The sequence below is a fragment of the Stenella coeruleoalba genome (genome assembly GCF_951394435.1).
Source record: "Stenella coeruleoalba genome assembly, chromosome: 1".
NCBI lineage: Eukaryota > Metazoa > Chordata > Mammalia > Artiodactyla > Delphinidae > Stenella > Stenella coeruleoalba.
The window spans coordinates 139,633,982-139,651,576 of NC_137169.1; the positions used below are offsets into that span (position 1 = coordinate 139,633,982).

General features: G+C 33.8%; 1 protein-coding gene across 3 annotated transcripts in view; it reads right to left on the reverse strand.

Moving 5' to 3' along the window:
* Window positions 1–17,595, reverse strand: part of GPATCH2 (G-patch domain containing 2) — a 165,761-nt gene that overhangs the window by 129,642 nt on the left and 18,524 nt on the right. For 2 of the 3 annotated variants that reach the window (XR_013830243.1, XM_079934746.1), the window contains exons 4-5: window positions 17,266–17,448; window positions 16,707–16,786 (exon numbers count right to left, since the gene is read on the reverse strand). Coding sequence is in view for 2 of the 3 variants with exons in the window: in XM_079934746.1 (XP_079790872.1) it covers window positions 16,707–16,786; window positions 17,266–17,448 (263 nt within the window). In the remaining variant the exon portion in view is untranslated. Of the gene's footprint in view, window positions 1–12,490; window positions 16,580–16,706; window positions 16,787–17,265; window positions 17,449–17,595 lie in introns of those variants that run through there. The other variant, XM_079934747.1, reaches the window with a different exon arrangement.

Sequence of the window (17,595 nt, forward strand, 5' to 3'; positions counted from 1 at the left end):
TCCCTTGCAAAACTGAACGCTACCATGCAAAGGTGATAACTGTGATCTTGTAGCTATCGTTATCATCTTCATTACTGACAGTAATAGAGAAAAACTATTAACACTTAAGTAATACATTGACTCTGTATCATTAACCAATGTTTATAAAACCACCAGAGGAATACCACTAAAATCTATTATTGGTATTTTAAAAGAAAGGCATAAGCATTTCAGTTGATCATTTTTATTTAAAAGAGCATGATTTGATTTACTTTCATATCTAATGTGATATGAAAATCAAATTAGGAGGTACACATAAGTCAGAGATTACTTTTAAGGTTTTCACAGCTAGCTAAATTTATTAAAACCTCTAATTTGTTAATACAGAAATTAATCTGGTAAGTACCAATGAGTAACACACTTTATATTAAAGAATCCATATATCAAAAAAATCAGTAAGTTCACAGCTTTAAAGAAAGCAGCGCTATTTTTAGATGAACAAGTAAGACCTGTAATTCATGTCAGGTCTTTGCCTTAGAAAACATGTTTTCCCCACTGTACAGTTAGCTCAATTAATGAATTCTATTTCAGCTATTGTGGCTATACAAATTACCTTTTTTAACTGCTAAATTAATCATATAGCATCTTATATATTAGCGATGACACAAGTTTGTCAATGAGTTATAGGCTTGATTCAAATTAATGTCACTTTCATCTCTAATAGTATCCCTTCCGAAAATGTATTCTAGAATTTTAGTTGATATAAAAAGTGTTGACTTAATACCAAGCCTCAGAACATGCTGATTGCAAACACATTTTTGTTAAATTTGTGGGAAAGAAAAAACTGATTCTCACTTTCATTTTAAAATTTTATGTAATAGTACAGTAGAGGTGTAGGTGGAAAAAAAACCAAAAACAACCCATATACCAATCTGACCTCACTGTGAAATAGGTAAAGAAAGGTATAAAATTAAAATGACAAAGTCAGTGTTCACCATCCAGTATTTCAACATCTAATTTAAGTCTAATGATAATATTAAGAGTATAAAGAATGGGAAATGCTCATGCATCATGTATTGAATTAAAAATCAATAACGACTACATTCTAAAACATAGTGTGTGAAAAACCAATCTGATTTCACACTTTTCACACTTAGGATACATTAAAAAAAGAACAATCTGAAAATGTATACATAGAGATTCAAAAAGTGTATCTGGAGATTAATAAGGGGAAAACCTCTGTGTCAGACATAGATAGAACATAGCTGATTATTGTGTTTCCTTTTGGGTTACTGCTATCAACGGAAAAAAAAGCAGGCTCCCAATGTGATCCTACTCTTCTTTGTACCAGATACTTACATGAAATCATGGTGCTACTCTGTGTATCTCCTTCTCCCCACTTTTTGATTCAACAATGGATCTATGACAACAATCATCTAATGACCTCCTAAGTGCTTGTTTTGTGAATTTGGCCCTTACTCAAGAAGTTAGACTGAAAAGTCTTTTAATCTCCTTCTGAAAAGAATTTACTGGATTGCATTTAAGTTCAAGTTCAAGGGTATTAAAATGTACAATGGAGAGTGAAAAAGGTGCTCGGTTATAGATTTTAACTTCTTAACTAGAAAACTGACTCAATATAGATTTTCTAATTTACAATGAATCAAAAGAGAAAACAATAGACCATAGCAAAAGTGGCACAAATGTATCAAAAACCAAATGAATAAACATTTGAGGAGATTTATTATTAGAAATTGCAATAAATTTTGGAAAGATGAATTGATTTTAGTTAAAAGGTATAACTGACAATTTATTGGGCGGGAAGATGCATTATTTTCCAATTGTTATCCATCTACAGTAAAACTGATTTGTGTCCTACTGTATTTTATGGAAAAGGAGACTGCAACTTTCCGTGATTTAGATTAAATGTATTAATCATAACCAGGCACTGTGAACTATATATCTACTATTAAAGAAGATTTTTGACATTTAATTCTGTAGCAATATTTTGGCTCTGTACCACTCTTCCTAAATCCAATTCCTGCTACAGTTGGCAGATTTCTCCCTTTTAATTTTATGAGGCTTAAAGTAGCATTTAACCACCCATGCGGTAAATAATGCGGGATTAGAAATATTTAGTGTTTTGTTTCCCTTTCAGGAGTGGTAATCCATCAAATCCAAAAATGTTCTCTAAAATTTTTCTATATTTTTGGCAATCTCTAATATACGATATCATAAAAATTATAAAATTAAATAAAATGCGTTACATAGCCAGAAGAGATCTGCTTTTCTAAAGAACTGTGTTAACCCAAAAGAGCAGGTAAAGATCACTTTGAACCAGCAACATGAATCCCTATTAAAAAAACAAAACAAAGTAAAATAAAAAAATATGGATTAAAACATGATACTTGATTAGAATGTTTTCATTTTATTCCCTTGGGTAATGAATCTTAATGAGTGTGCAAATAATTTCTAGGCAGTTTAACCATTTAATATCCATCTAAACCACATACTATTGAAAGACAAAGTATTAGAGATATATAGGAAAACAGTTATTAAACATCTAGTTGTGCTAGGTATTTGGCTAAGTGCTCTATAAATGTAAAAATAAATTTTAAGTTTAGTACATCATATGGTGCACATTTGCCCCCAACAAATAAAACTGAATCCATAATTTTTTCATACAAGTGAGGCACAAGACAAAAATGAAATGCTTAACCTACAGAAGTTAATATTTCTAACTATAATTTAGAATAGTAACAAAACACCTTTACATTTAACATGTGAGCTTAAAAAGAATTAAAAACTTCAGTTAAAAAATACAATTCTGCTATGAAATCAAAATAACCACTGGAAGTAACATTGACTTTAAACAAAATCAAATTCCAATTTTTAATTTTTCATTTATATGAAATGTTAATTTTGCTTATTAATGAATCCAAATTATTATAATAATCACACTATAACTGCATGTGGTACTCTGAGATACATCAAAGTAATAAAGTAACTTGTCCAATGAGTAATTATCTATATTTAATCTATATATAAAACAAATGGCCCAGAAATGAGTAAAGTCTGTAATTCACTCAAGACACATTGATGCCATATATTCATACTAGGAACATCTAATTTCTTCATGCATATTCATGTCTTAATTCACTTTTAACAGTTCATGATTATGATTGTTATGAAAATAAGTGTATGTCCTCAAAGTGTCTACATGAAATCAAAGTGTCTAAATGAAACCACCTACCAGAAATAAGATAATGTAAAAAGAAAATATGTGTATGTGTGTGTCTGTAAAGGCCCTTTTTTCATATATAAAGTGTCTGCCTTGCCCTTCCTGGCTTCATAGTGCTACACTGCAGAGCTGGGAGTTATACATTGGGAAAAATAGGAGGAAAGAAAATTCATCCAGTCAGCTAGACAGGCAGCACCTCTAAGTAACGTCACAATGGAAAGTAAAGGCATTTCAAGAACAATCATATGATCAACATACACAATAATGTGTTAAAAATGTGTTAGTAAGATATACGACACATATAACAATTTGCTGAGGAAACAGGATGACTCTGAGATTATGTTCAATCAAGGAAAGAGTTAGTTTAATTGGTTTTTCCTATAAACAGACAATTCCAAAGATTGGGCCTGTACTAGTGCTTTAAGAGGCTAAATGAGGAAGTAGGATTAGGGAGAAGTTGTGAGGTTAATAAATGTGAAGAAAGCTAATGCCAAATTCATAGCATGAATTATTTACTTCAGTACAATTTGCAACAACTTAAGAATTCGACAATAAAAATTCGTAAATCTTTCCTCAAAATGAGAACCCAATCAAATTTTGAAATGGACCACTTTCACAAGTTGACAAGAAATTTAAATGTCAAGTCTCATGGTATTTTCAAAAGCTAACATTCTAAAAAGCTAAATCGTTATAGCTCCAGCTAAAATACAGAAAAGAGAATGACTTCTGAAAATTTTCGTATGCAAAAGGACCGGAGTTCAGAAGACCTGGCTCTGATTGCTCATAATGAAGCTAATTCTTTGAAAATCACTGAGTCCACACAATGGAAATTACAGTAATACTTATACCACAGGATGGTGGAGTCTATAAAGATGTCCTTTACAAAATATTTAATGCTATGTTAATATTTATTGCTGTCACTTGGATATGGAGAAACCAAACTGATAGGTAACAAAAAAATTTACCTTTTAATAAATTTGAGAAAGAAAAGATTTAAATATCAGCGAGGCCCTAATAAGTTAAATCAACAGATAATACAGGAAAGGAGAGAAACATATGTGAGGTGAAAACAGAAGAGCTGACAGGAGGGATGGACAGCATATTTACAATGTAATGTAATGATGAAAAACTATTACACTGAAAAATAAAACATGTATCCAATTCAGTAGATTTAACTTGATCAAACACAGAGTAATTATTTACCCAATATATTCATTAAATCAACCAAACTATATAACTAAGATGTATTTTATTTCAGCGGGCCACTAGGCCTATCAATTTTTTACAAATTCAAAAATTCATTGGAAATATTTTTACCCTTGAAGGGGTAGTAGTATAGCTTGAAGGCTAAGACTTTGGGGAGTGGGTCATAGGGCCAGAGTTTAAATCCTGACACTACTGATTACAAGCTGTGACCTTGAATAAGTCACTTAAGCCATTTGCCCCTGTTCCTGGCTTATAAAATGGAGACGAGAATAATATTTACCTCAGTAGCCTTGTTTTGAACATCAAATGAATTAACATACATAGAGAGATTAGAACACCACCTGGCAAATAATAACTCAATAATGTTAGCTAATATAATTAATAGTAACCAAATATTTCTGTCCTTAAATATTAGCTACATAAAATAAAAGCTGATAGAATTATTTAATAATATACTAAAATGAAATATTATGCAGCCAAACAAATGAATAAAAAATAGGTATAATTTATAATCTCTCAGACTTTTTTTTAAAGTTTAAAAATCAAGGTTCAGATTAATCGATGCTGTATGTGCACAGATGGGTATGGGAAGAACTGGATGTGGGACAAAGACTTTCCACTGGATACCTTTTGTCCTATTTATCCTCTTGTCCTTTTGTCCTCTTAAAACCTGTGAATCTATTACTTAAAAAAAAAAAAGAAAGAAAATCAAAAGAAAAGAACACTAGCTAGCACTTCCCGGTAAACATAACCCACTAATCACACAATGCAGCTCCCTCTCAAAACCCCACTAAAATGACAGTAAACAATAAAAACGTATAACTCCACAAGGACAAAGCGGATAGGAAAGAAGATACCACCAGACAAGCAGAGTCAACAAAATCACAGAAGAAAACGAAATGGATGTGTGGCCGGCAGCTCAGCTTTCTCTAGCAAAGGGGTAGGGAGAGGGGGCGATAAAAAGTAAGTTGACTGAAGCAGCAGACTCCAGAAAGGTTCAGAAATTGGAGGCGCCAGACACCTCTTCAACAGGGAATTGCTGGAAAATTTATTTTTTTAAATTGATCCCTAATCCCAATCCTTGGCCACACAGTCATACAGTGTTACCACCCCTTCCCTATATCCTAGCAGAAGCACAAACAGTGTATAAGACACTGTTAAACTAGAAAGGGGCCATACCTATGGACCACATGATATACCTTTACTAAAATTAAGAGAATTCAGGGAAAGTCTGCAGACTGAGGGCTCCCTGCCCTCTGCTTTGCAATCAGAATGTTGGCGAGTGGAGGCAAAACACTAATCCACTCCCCACTCCACACGCCTTGAGGCAGGAGATTACTTATTAGGGGGTTATTTCAAAGGAAAATCCCTATGGATAGCAACATTTAAGAGTTTCCCAACCAAAAGGTGAGCATCTGTACACTGGGCATCCGAGCAGCTTTTTAGTGCTCTCTCAAATGGAAACTTATCTGCATCACATCACTAAATACATAAAAGGACAAATTAAAAACAATGAAGAGGGAATTCTGTGGTGGTCTAGCGGTTAGAACTCCGTGCTTTCACTGCCGAGGGCCTGGGTTCAATCCCTGGTCAGAGAACTAAGATCCCACAAGCCATGCGGCATGGCCAAAAAATTAAAAAAAATAAAAATTAAAAACAATGAAGAACTTAGATACTAATATTGGTAGGAAAGGATGTTACTTAAGGTTGTACTGGCCATGTAACTAGTGGTGGAAAACTCCCTAAAAAGCATAAGGTAATACCCAGTAAATTCCTATCAACATTTTAAAAATTATTAAACACATACTATGGGCTAGGAGCTGGACCCCTGTCACTCAGGTGCTACACATACTTGGGGACACAATGCAAACATAAGAAGATGAGTAAGAGTATAAAATAGAAAGGTCACCCATTAATGAATGAAAGAATGGCAGAGACAGCAGATGCAATGGCATTTCAGACGATGCAGTGATCTCTGAAGTGTGAGGAGTTGGGGAAGCTTTTGACAAAAAGGTATGGAGCCTGAACTGTTCCTTGAAGGATATGAATCTACCAGTAAGAAGAGGGGTGCACTGTTGTGAGCAAATGTAGAGAAGGAACGAATATGACCGAGTAAGGGAAGGTTGATGGAGGGGTGGGGACGCTGTGAACCTAAGACCATCTGGAAAGGAGTGAAGTGTTGTATATAGGTCACAGGCAAGCAGTGAAGGTCAGAAGGAACAAACCTGAATTTGATGATAAAGGCGTGAAAACTATTTTTTGACTAGGGTATAAGCATGTTTTAAAAATGTTTCCTTGGAGTTACATGTGATACGGATTAGAGGGAGGAAAACCGGAAGGAACAGAGACCAGGGAGGAGGCTAATGTACTATCAAAATGTAAGGTTAGGAGTAACTACACTAGGGCAGTGATAGATGAAATTTGGAAAGAAAGGGTTAATATGACAAACAAGGAAAGAAATGAGATTCAGACGTGTCTAGGTGTGGAAAGAGTGGAGGAAGACAGAGATAACACATAAAACTAAAACTTTAAATGAAGAATGAAAAACTAGTTAGGATCAGTGCGTCCCTTAGCAAACATTAGGTCTCTTCTCTCTCTCTCTCCCTTTCCCAATTAATTTTTACTAGCCAAACTGCAAGGTACTGGGGGACAAAGACATATCTCACTTCCCACAATGAACAGATCACAAGCCACCATTACCTGTGCATACAGCTGAACCAAGAAATCTATGCCTGGAAACACAATTAAGCAAGACATCAAGTTTCTGAGTCAGAGGTCACATATACTTATTTATCCATCCAACAAATGATATAAAATACTCCTTTAAAACATATTTGTGGATCAGAAAATTAAAAGAATCTATCAAAGATATATGTAAATGAAGTGAGATGAAATGAAATCTAAGTAATAACTTTATTTTCAGGATTATGTAGTTATTAAAGAAGCATTTTTAGACTACAGTACAGGAAACCCCTTTTATTTATAAGACTTCTTTGTGAATTCTCAGTTGTTCAAATTGACCTTCAGTTGGAGGATTTGCAGGTGACTTCAATATAGAAAGTACCTGCTAAATATTATTTGGAAGTGTTCTACCCATCATTGATTTTGAACTTTTCTGATATTAGATACCTGACATATCTGAAGGCAAATTAGAAAACTGAGTTTTATAGACCATCAGAATAATTCTATCAACAACATAAAAGACAGAAAACCAGAGTGGAAGCTTTGAAGAAAGTGAAGTGTTTGCAGCATTTCTGTTTCCCTGATTTTGATTAAAAAAAAGAAACCAAGAAAAATATTGGGAACTCTGGCAATGTCACCATAATTTTAAAGAGCAACAAGGAATGGAATCTTAAAAATAACAAAAAATGAATCTACATACAAAACAAAAACAGACTCGGAGACATAGAAAACAAACTTATGGTTACCAAGGGGAAAAGGAGGGGGAAAGGATAAATTAGGAATATGGAATTAACAGATATAAAATACTATACATAAAATAGATAAGCAACAAGGATTTACTGTTACACAGGGAACTATATTCAATATCTTGTAATAACCTATAATGGAAAATAATCTGAAAAAATGAACATTCATAACTGAATCACTTTGCTATACATCTGAAACTAACACAATATTGTAAATCAACTATACTTCAATAAAAAAAATATATCTCACAAAAGGACAATCAATGTGATTCTACTTACATAAAGAACAAAAACAGGATTTAGGAATACATATGCATGTGGTAATTTTTAATGTCAGAGGGTTGAGATACACAGAGGAATTAGAATCTTCTGTTTCTGAAGGTGGATGATGACAATACGGGTATTTGTTTTTCTGTTATTCTGTAAACTATACATTTATATCACCCATGCACCTATCTTTGTATAAGATATTTCTCAATTAAAATCATGCCATACATCAAAAAACAAAAAAAGGCAACAAGGAAATGGGTCTTCAGTCTACATTTATGGAGTCAAATAGTTACCAACCAGCAGTCTTAATTTCTAAAAAGAGCATTTTAGAACATATTGCAAAGGTTTCTTTTTTCTTTTTTATTTTTTGATCGTGCTGTGTGGCTTGCAGGATCTTAGTTCCCAGACCAGGGACTGAACCCGCACGTTCCCTGCAAATGTTTCTTAGGATACAACAGAGAAGAAAAATATTTAAATGATAAGCATCATAATCTTTATAAGAAGTATTTTTTAAAACCGCAAATGTTTGCAATCCAATGTTTTTAAGGAGATTCATTAAAAAGTCCATAGATAATTTCTTCAAAAAAACAAAGAAAAAAAAAATCAATCTTAAAACAAGCTATTTTTTTACTAATAAAGTGAATAACCTAAGAATTTGTATGCAAGTACCAATGTGAAAAAAATGAAAAGAAAGCATGGCATTTCATGATCTTTAAAAATGTAATCAAAAGACTGGTTGCCCTGCATAATATTTAAGTAGCCATTAAAGCATGAGAAAAACTATTAGAATATTAAAATATTACATTTCTGAACATACATTATGATTTAATCTAAAGGGGAAAACCAGAATAGTATATAAATATTTGGCACCTGCAAACCTTCTTTAAATAAAAAACAAAACAAAACATTTAAAAGCACCAGAAGTAATCCTGTACTTTACAAATAAAAGTGTCCTTTTGCCATTTGCAGGCCCACGTTTTGTGGACATTTAAAAGCTGTGGTCGACCTGGTCTGGAATCAGGAGAGATGTCTAGGACATAACCCAACTTCCTGAATGAACAGGTGTGAGTAATGCACATTCTTGTTTCTTTCCCCATGTTGTTAATAAAAGCAATGAGAAGAAAGGCACTAGATCGACCAAGGCTGAACATTATTCCAGCCTGCAAATCATATTCTCTCCAATCACCTTCATATCCTGTAGTTCACTATTACATTACCCTGTTTAATTTTCTCCGTGGCCATTTTTACGTACTCACCCTCCTCCCCAACCAAGTTTATTTTTACTTACTAAAATATAAGCTCCAGGGAACCTTGTCTGCTTTATTCACCATTGTAATCCCTGAGACCTAGAACAGTATCTAGCACATAGTAGAGGCTCAATAAATACTTGTTGAATGAATGGATGCTACCCAAAGGTTGATCAGAAAATCAGATCTGGTAAAATAAAGGGTTCAGTCGACTGTGGATCCCACCTCCTAGGGGAACAGCTAGAGAGCTTTAGACTCCTAATATAGTCTTAACTCGTAACCACCCAATGTACGCTGTATACCACTGTCCATGTGATCTTTCAAAAGAGAAATCTGATCCACTTAACCCCCCAGATATTACATCAGTTCACATGCATTCCCGCGGACCACAAAAGTCTGAAATGATATAACTCCTGCCTATCTTGCCAACCAAACCTTGTCTACCGTACACTCAACACAAGCATACCTTATATTTCAGCAACACTGGATTCAGTTTCCCGAATATTCCATGCCGTTTCAAACTTAGACTTGCCCGTTCATGTTTTTCTGTCTGCCAACTCCATTCCCAATGAGTTAGTGAGCTCCAACTCATACTTGCAGTCCCAGCTAAAAGATCTTCCTCCTGTGTGAAGTCTACCCAGAATTTTGCCAAGTTCCATTAGAAAGGGGAGGAAAGGAATAAGAGAAATACAGAGGATACAATCACAGTTGAACTGAAGTAGAAATGTGACAGAGGCCAGGCACGTTACACAAGATTGGAGGGATAATGAAGAACCATGGAGGGCAAAGCAGGGAGAACAAGATGAAACAGACAGCAAGGAAGCAGGCCTGAACTGGCTAATGCTAGAGATCAAGAAGAAGGTACCAAAAACTACCTGAGAATCAAAGAAAAGGATCAGAATGTTGGATTTGGGTCCACAGTGGTTAACCTGATGGAAGCAGTAAAACATTTTAATGATTATTTTTACTACGGCACACACCTTGACTGTGCTCACTATTCAAGACAGCAAAGAATGCTGCCAGGATTTCAAAATAACTCATACTTCCAACAGCATTTTGTAGGAAGGAAGGTTTTTTTATGAAGAGAATTTATTTTTTATTTATCAGTAGCATGACAAAAGAATAAACGTCCAGACTGCATTAATTCTGGTTTACTAATGGAAAAAGAAAAGTTAAATGTGTACGTTGTAAACATTAACCTACATTACAGGGATGTTCTTAGGATTAAATGAATCAGAATATATAAATAGCACTTAGAAAAGTATCTGACATATAGTAAGCATCGTAATAAGCTTCGTAATGCTTCGTAATAAGCTTCGTAATAAGCATCGTAATGCTTGCATTCATTGCTAACGTTCGCTTTGCCAGGTTCCAGATTTCTGAAACATCACAAACCGAAAAACAATATATGAAGCCAAAGCAATTCTAGTACTAAGTTATCAGAGAAGCAAGCATAAGTAGTTTAAATAGATGGAGAAAAAAGTATATGTGGCCAAATTTGACAGTATTAAAATACCAAGATTGAACATATGTTTATATAATTTTTCCTAAAGGATTTTTAAGACTAAATATGGAGAACAGAATAAGCATTCAAATACCTGCTGAATGAATGAATGCATTATTATATATCTGTACTATCTGAATTTGTATGTATTATACAAATATTCTACTTTTAGTAAAGTGTAATATAATAAAACTAAATATCATTATTAATACAGATACTATTTTTAATGGGACAGAATAAAAAATTGTTAGATTTGTATTTTCAAATATCAATTATGGATATTAAATTTATATGACATGAAATATAAAGTTGTGAATAATCACATTGAAATAGAGAATTTTAACTCAAAGAAGAGACACTGTTAAAATGTCTTCTGTAAAAGAAATATTTATTATAAATCTATTAAGCAGTACTTTTCAATGATATAATATCTACTTTATCTCAAAATAAATTCTAAGACAAAAATATAAGTTTCTAGTGTGAAATCTGGAGCTCATGTTGACTTTGAGATAAGATTAAGAACTAAATTATTAACATACATAGTAACAGATTAGAATATACATGATACAATGTATATTTAGAATATAAAAAATTCTAAATATGTATTCTTTTTGTATTCTGCAAAGTATCCAAAAATGCTTAAAGGATACAAATGAATATCAATTCACAGAGATTATAATTAAGCATTTAGTTATTGAATTCCATTGAAAAATATGAGATAACTAGTTAGCACATGGTCAAATTACAGTTGAAGACATATGCTGGGAATATATTAAAAAATCATTTTAGGTCTGTTTTCTGTTATAAAATTTCTCCTTTATCTTAGACTAGGCTAAAAGAAAAGTTTATGTAGTTCCCTTATTTAAACCAAATCCACTTAAAATGGGCCTCCTGTTGTAAAAGGCTATAAATCGGACTAAATATTTCTACTCTAGTATCCTAAGAAACAATAAAACAACAGTTGAGTAAGACATACAGAGTAAATCACTATAGTATCGTTATCAATATGCCACTCATGAAATCCTGTCTTCTATGACTTCATAAAAGGGAAAAATATTATAATATTCCTTTCTCTTACAGAATTGACTCGAGTCTGAACAGATATGTTACTGCATTGTTGAATACAAACAATATGCTTATTGTAAAGCATGACAATTTAGATCAAGGATTGATGTTCACATTTTTTTTTTGGATATTTAAATTTGATAAACATGTATTAAATAGTCAATAAAATCAGATTCATTTTCTTTGCTAGAATAACCACCACCACCATCACCATTATATTTTTTCTCATTCCAACCATACAAAAAAACTGGACTGAAAACAATTATAAAATCTCAAGACAGAACCCTATAACCCTTATGTACAATTCTTTATGTAATACTTATGTTGGATTTCAGGTACTATATTTTAAATGAAGCCATTTATTTCCTGATCTTTCAACAGACTACTCAATTTGAATGCTAATTTAGATAAATGTAACGCTGTGGAAAGACCATCCATTTCAAGAAAAGAAGATCAAGATCTCTCATCCACAGAACACACTGATTAATTAGGATGCTTAGGGGTAGCACATCTCAGCTAACTTAAATGCTATGCTTAAGTCAGGTTAATCGGATTCACTTTGCCAGTACAGTATCCCAAAACTCATTCTGGGACGGTTCATTATTCTGAAGATTATCATTCTGAATTGTACCTGATGCACAAATTCTGGAAATACAAGAGATTCAGGCTGAATCTCCTGGATAATGGCCCCGTAATTATTATTTCCTTAATTCTCCTAAAAGAGGTGAATATAAGAGGCTGATTAGTTGGGCTCCAATAACCTAGTGCCTTATTCTAACAGAAGGACAGCAATAGTTAATTCCCCTTAACATTAAATTCTCAGGAATTTATCTGGATTCTCCCTTCATGTACATGGACAAAATTACTTTTAAGAATCAGATAACTCTGGACCAAAACCTCCTGAACAGTGCCGGTCTTTCTACAAATAAACAGCTTAATAATTGCGGCGGTTGGGGTAGGTGGGGTGCAGAGGAGAAATTTAGAACAGGTTTTTTAGTTTGCCGTTAAGTTTTGAGATTCAATGCAGTGTCTGTCAATTTAAAATTCATTCAAAATTATTCTTCACAGACAATATTAAACACAAGGGCCGGCTCAAATATGAATGAGGTACAAAAGAAACACAAAAGGCTGCAATCAAAAGCACTTTAAATATTAAACATGAAGGGATATTATATATAAAATATGAACAGATAAGTTTTAAAGTCTAAAATTCTGCACTTTGACCCATGATACAACTGTTCTTTGCAACATGAGCTTCTGTGTTTAATATATCTAATAATATGTGTGACTATCATTTATTTAATATACACTATGTGACAAAGACGGTGCTGGACCCATTATGGAAACACAATCTCATTTAATCCTGACAACACTTCTGCAAAGTAATCACTGTCCCTATTTACCAGAAAGAGAAAATGAGGTTCAAATTGTAATTACAAGTAAAAAGAAGAATCAGAGTGGGGATTCACCAACGTCTGACTTCAAGATCTGTAAATTTTCTACAATACCACTTTGCTCTTCTACAAAACTAACTGGAGTCGATCCTCACTCCAACTTGTAGGTCCTACATATGCAAATTTCCATATCCACTAAAATTTATTTGTAACCCCCAAATCAATACTCATAGTGCTTTCACGGTCATTCACAGACGTGAGAAAAGCAATGAAAAACTTGAGTCACCTGAGGCACATGTGCATGCCCTACTGAAGTCAAACAAGGCAACACTGCTTTCTTGTTTTCAGCTCTTAATACCGTAAACAAGTGTCCTTTTTGTGGTTTATTTAGTGCCATGTTTTCCACCTTTTCGCGCTTTCTTTGGTGATTCGCTGTGTTAAATGGTCCCCAGGCATAAGGTTGCAGTGCTGTTTGCTGCTGCTAAAGCACAAAGAATGCTGTGCTGTGCCTTACGGAGAAAACACATGTATTAGATAAGCTTTGTTCAGGCACAAGCTATGACGCTGTTGGTCATGAGTTCAATGTGAATGGATCCACAATATATGTTAAATAAGGTGTTTTTAAACGAAAACATACATAAAACAAGGCTATGCATTGATCGAATGATGAAAATGTCACGACCAAAGGCTCACAGGAACATAACCCTGCGTTTCTCTCAGGAGCAATGGGTCAGCATTCTCTAATTCCGTGTTGCCAGCAACTTTATAGAACATTACTATGGTGAATAATGAAAACTCTGATTGGAAGTTTTTCTCCAAAAGTGTTTACATTAATATTTCAGTAAAAGATTCTCCTTCTGTCATTTCCTTCAAAGAACATCATTATTTTTTGTAGTCATCACCCATCTGTTTAAGAAAAGGAAACCCTATGCTGTCATTCCATTTAATGGGTTGCAGCTACATGTGTCTGACTTTGCTCAGGAAACTCATCTCTCTTAAAAGCAATCTGGCTTTCCAATGTGAAAGTCTAAGGAATTAAGTTTCATTTCTTACTACCGGATGTCAGAGATACTGTTTAAAGATGACTGTTTCATGAGCTTACGATTTTTAAGACTAGATGGTTACATGTAATAGGGACAGTACAAGCAACAACAACAACAAAAAACTTAGCATAGGAACTTAAAAATATCAGCACAAATTGGAACTCTTACCTTTCTTGCCCAAGTCAGATATTTTATTGGGAAAAAAAAAAAAAAAAGATTACAGTACTTAAAACTTCAAACAAGGACAATTCAGAATTGAAAGAAAGAAACCCTGAAGGAGCCCATTGTCTTCAGCAAAATTTTGAATACAAAAAACATGGACCAGGAAAACAGTTTGTGGCCTAATGCACTAGTTCCATGATAAACACCATATATAGTGTATCTCCATCAAGTGAAACTTAATCACCTTTTTACAATTGAGAGAGGGAAGGCAGCGTTTACTATGGTTAAGCCATGTATCATCAATACCATGAAGCTAGCCTATCAGTTGTAATAGCTTCTATAAAATACCACAGTGAGATTGCAATAAGCCTAGAAAATGGGCTACAAATCCCAGCTATGCTCAAGCAAGCAGTGAACCAAAAATGAAAATAGGTAAAACTGAACCAAGAGCTAGATAGCATTCATCTAGCTTCACGATTGGTAAGGCAAAGTTCATAGGCCAAGGTTTTAAAGTGACTTATTCAGATCTAAAAGACAGTCGTTATACAAAAGAAAATAAAAACATTTATGTAAATTCAGAAAAAAAATCATGACGTTTCACTCCAAAGGACATAGCACAAAAAAGCTTACTTACAATGACCGAATACCATATTATTGTCCCTCTAAAATATCACTTTAAATATGCAAAGGTAAAGAGACTCAAAGTTGCACTTTATCACTTTTAATCTCTCCAGTTTAGACAAGCAATCTAAAAGATGTCACACATTCCTACTTAATACATTTGCTGGAATCTTTCAGATTGTAACTTTAGGTAAAGAAAATGTCAACTTTAAGTTTCTTTTCCAATCATCATATTTAAATTAGCCATTAAATGCTGAATTAACAATTAATCCATACAATAATATAAAAATACATGTATTAAATCACAATTTTCATCGATTATAAGAACTTAATAAAAATATTAATCATTTTAATATAACCATTTTGAAGAACTGGGCTGAATGTAGTATAGTATCTAAATTATATCATCAATAGAAATGTTACATTTTCCCTTCTGCTTGGTGAAAATGAGCTCATGCAAGTATTTTTGACACTCACAGTGACACACACATTTGCCATTCTAAGGATGTGTAAGCAGCTCTCACTTTTAAACATGACAATATGATTCAGTCATACAGTATTTGTTGAAATACCAGCTTTCACATGAGTTTAATACGCTCTAAGCAAGAATGATCATTTTGACGGTTTCAGGTATCAGACAGAGAAGATAATTTAAAAGGTAAGAGTAAATGATTCCACTAGCACAGACCAGTTATCACCGTGACTAGTTTAAAACTAAGATTTTTCCAAGTACAATAAAAACTGTACTATAAAATACAATGGGTTTGCAATACAGAGCAGATTATCCAAGTAGAAAGCAAACTTGAACAAAATACAAACTCTAGCAGATTATCAACCTTACCTATTACTCATCTTAGCCCTTGTTAAAATACCCTGAGTAAAATGCAAATATTTTAAATAATGTTGGCTATATAAGATTTCTCTAAAAATGAACCATAAATGTCAATGCATCATGTTTTTAAATTTACAACAGTCAGATATGTAAAAATGAGTTCTTATCCAGTCACAATATAAACATTAAGGAATACTGATGTGAGATCTGGAAGTTTTTAATTCTCTAGCTTTTGTTAGCATTTTGGCAAAGCAAGTGATACATAAATGGTTTCAATGTAAAAAAAAAAATCATAAAAGAGAAAAATATATAAAATTTACAGTAGTTTCTATCCACCCTGGGCCAACCTAGATCCCTAAAAGCCTCCCCCATCAGGTTCACTTCTGACTAAAGGAAGAATACCAGTCCTCCAGCAAAAACAGCCCCATCTTTTCATCAAAGAGGCTCTCACTTCAGTGATATTCCTCCAGGGGAAGAGGACAGGAGCCAGGTTCCCTCGAATGTCATTCCCCAGATGTTCAAAACGTAACTAATTTATTAGCATTAGAAGATTTGGTTTATAGGGGAATCTCACTGGTCCAGTTTGTAGCCTACAAAAAAATGGATTATTTTTAAGTATAACATTAGAATATGAATAAAGGATGAGGATGTGGCTTTTTATTCCATAGAAATGGATACATTTCCAAACATGAGAAGTAAATAAGAAAGCATGCCTACCATTGAAGTTGGGGTCCCTCCCGATTTTTTAATATTCTTGGAAGGCATTCCATGAAGGCGACTGAGTCTGGCTTGGAAACCTGGAAAATCAAAGTCCTCAGTTGAAGGAGGGTCTATGATCATTGGAGCATGGAATAAGATCCTATCAATTCAGAATTCAAAGTCAGTTGGAGGGGGAAATGTATTGAACAGTAGTGGGGAAGAGGCAAAATTCACACTTAAAAGATCCGAACCAATGCCTAGTAGGGTTTTAATGCAGCCAGCACATGACAACCAATTGTTTAAGCATTAGAGGATTATCCAGGGTTTTTCTTTCCTCCCAATTTATCTTTCTATCATTTCAACGTTTTTACCATGGGCCTAGCAAGAAAGCAAGTCAACCTTCCTAATAAATTGAAAGCATGAGAATTCAGTGGGAGCTGAATTGCTGGTCACCATGTTTCCTCATAGCATCTTGCGTCTAGAGTCTTTCATTTCCATTTAGCGCCTCCTCTTTCAACGACTATTCCTAGACTGACTATATGTCCCCTGTATCCACCAGTCAGGCAGTGCTACTGACCTCTTCTTCCCGGATGTGACATAAGGGGGAAAGAACCAGTTAGGATACTTTCAAAGACAGGATCTGGTAAATTTTTGTCCAGATCAGTAGGATCTTCCTTTTCCCACCAGGGAATGACTCCAGTGATGCCACAAGCTCCCCCTGATTCCTTTTCATAAAACCAGTCGCTCTGCTCATCATCACCTGTGCAAATACAAGAAATCCCCCAGAGATTCAGTTTTATCATCCAAATAAACCGAGTTGTCAGATTCAGATTTAAAAAATACAAGATGGTAATTAAATCTGAATTTTAGATGATTCATTTTTAATATAAATATATAGTATTTGTAC